Below are 2,402 nucleotides of genomic sequence, written 5' to 3' on the forward strand. Positions count from 1 at the left end.
TTGGTAGATTTAAGCTGGACTATAACCTGCAATTCTGGTTAAATTCTGGGTTTTGAACTTGGCTGCCTCTCAAACATACTCAAATATAAAATGCCAACAATGTCCCGAGACAGGAATTATGAAAATCCAATACAGGAAAGGGACTCACTGTGCTCCTTTACACAAATGGGAAAATGGAAACTGGGATGTAAATATATAGCTCTTAACCCAAGTCTCACCACCACATCTAACTGCCTCATTCCCTCTATCTTCAGGAAAATGTTCTGAAACAAAAAGATATAAAAATAACTAAAATGAATGCAGTTTTTAAACCAAGTTTGGCCAGTTTTATTAAAGAAAAATTTTGCAACATTTACTTTTCTCCAGTCTGTTCTGGCATGCTTCTAATGATATCAGAATCACCTAGAAAATAAAACAATAATTTTACAATTCTTTTCATGGTAACTGGTAATCATAAAATTAGCAGTGGTTATCTTCAAGTTATTGTACTAGCTATGCTGTCATTTGTTGAGGTTGATCAGAGTCAGACATTTCCCACTTAAGATGCATCATATAAATCAGACTTGGTTTATCACCAGCATTTATAAAACCAGACCTAGGGAAAGAACTAAGTCTGGGGACACATGCTTGGTCTTAATATAGCGAATTTTTAGCCTGCACTGATTATTACAAAATCAGAACAGCGAGAATATTCGCAGTATTTTATGAATTAAAAATTCGTAAGTTCAAAACAACAATGATGTGTACACTTGACCCTTGAACAACTCAGGGATTAGGGTTGCCGACCCGTGTGTGACTTCAGTCAGCCTTCTGCATACATGGATTCCCAACCACGGGCAAAAATACTATCTTTGGTCTACAGTTAGTGAATTCATGGATGCGAAATCCATTGAAAAAAATCCTTATATAAGTGGATACATGCAGTTCAAACCTGTGTTGTTAGAGAGTCAATTGTATTTGCAGGCACCTTTTTTTCCAACCAATTTTACCTGTTTTCAAAAAGCCAGTAAGGATTACTTCCCTCTATGTCACTTGATTCTTCTCCCCTTTTATAATTACACCTTTTACCAAGGTCCTAAGGCATTATTTCTTAGGTGCTTCATCAAACAAAATTCATGATCGCAAAGTAAAGAAAATTCACTTATAACAAAGCCAGTGAGTGTACTAACATTCACTATCAATTCTCTGTGAAATAAAACTATAGGATATCCCTCAATATATCCAAATTTTCACCAGCTGAACTCAGGACCCAAAGACATTTGTATAGCAAATATGTGTATTACAGCATAAAGGGAAACATTTTTTTGATTTAAAAGCATACCTGGATCAATGATAGCCAGTGTGCACACTCTGTAGTATTTTCCACACGCTGTGCCCAATTCGATATTATTGCCACTGTAGTGATGGACACCAGTCTTGGCCAACATAGCGTAGTATTCTATTTCAGATTTCCTTTGGGAACCAAAAAAAGGGCAAATCAATGAATGCCATACCAAGTAACAGACTAAATGTTACTACTTCTCTCATTAGTTTTAAAGTTGGTAAGGCCTTTCAACTGTAACTGAGCCAGTTATTACTCTTAAAAACATATTATATGCACTAGCCAATACAAACCATCCTTTCCTTGGATTCCTTATAAGAGACAACCAGTTAATATCTACTGAACACCTATGTTTAAGACAGTATCTATGCTCACGGAGAGTAGGGTGCAAAACAAAAGCATTATTTGCTTAGCATTTACTACATGTTGGACACTTTACATAATTCCCATAACAACCTCTAAGGCAGCGGTTCTCAACCTGTGGGTCGCAACCCCTTCGGGGGTCTAACGACCCTTTCACAGGGGTCGCCTAAGACCATTGGAAAACAAAAAGATATTTACATTACGATTCATAACAGTAGCAAAATCACAGTTATAAAGTAGCAACGAAAATAACTGTATGGTTGGGGGTCACCACAACATTAGGAACTGTATTAAGGGGTCGCGGCATTAGGAAGGTTGAGAACCGCCGCTCTAAGGTATTATGTACTCCATTAAAAAAAAAAATCAAGAAATTGAGGCGCAGAATAGTAAATGGAGGATCCAGAATCCGAACCCATGTTATCCTTAAAAAACAGTCCATTTCTATCACCCTCTGATGCTGAATCCTAGATGGGGAGTTGTATTACATACCCAGACTTAACATCTGTGTCAACTGAGTAGGTAGATATTAATGGTTTTATGCATTTGAAGGGAGTTCTAACAGAACTTTGCCACTATTCGAAGTGTGGATCCACACACACCAGCTGTAGTGTCACAAGGTGCTTATTAGAAATGCATCATTTCAGGCCCCACCCCACACCCAAAATCAGAACTGCATTTTAACAAGCTCACTAATGTGATTGTGTGCACATTCACGTTA

At 37.4% G+C, this 2,402-nt stretch overlaps 1 protein-coding gene across 1 annotated transcript in view; it reads right to left on the reverse strand.

Moving 5' to 3' along the window:
- Positions 1-298: 298 nt before the first annotated feature.
- RPL30 (ribosomal protein L30) overlaps positions 299-2,402 on the reverse strand; it is a 7,193-nt gene continuing 5,089 nt past the window's right edge. The window contains exons 4-5 of the mRNA XM_019642547.1: positions 1,322-1,452; positions 299-402 (exon numbers count right to left, since the gene is read on the reverse strand). Of these exons, the coding sequence (XP_019498092.1) occupies positions 353-402; positions 1,322-1,452 (181 nt within the window). The 3' untranslated portion in view covers positions 299-352. The remainder of the gene's footprint in view (positions 403-1,321; positions 1,453-2,402) is intronic.

Source organism: Hipposideros armiger, unplaced genomic scaffold (assembly GCF_001890085.2).
Source record: "Hipposideros armiger isolate ML-2016 unplaced genomic scaffold, ASM189008v1 scaffold_70, whole genome shotgun sequence".
Taxonomy (NCBI): Eukaryota; Metazoa; Chordata; class Mammalia; order Chiroptera; family Hipposideridae; genus Hipposideros; species Hipposideros armiger.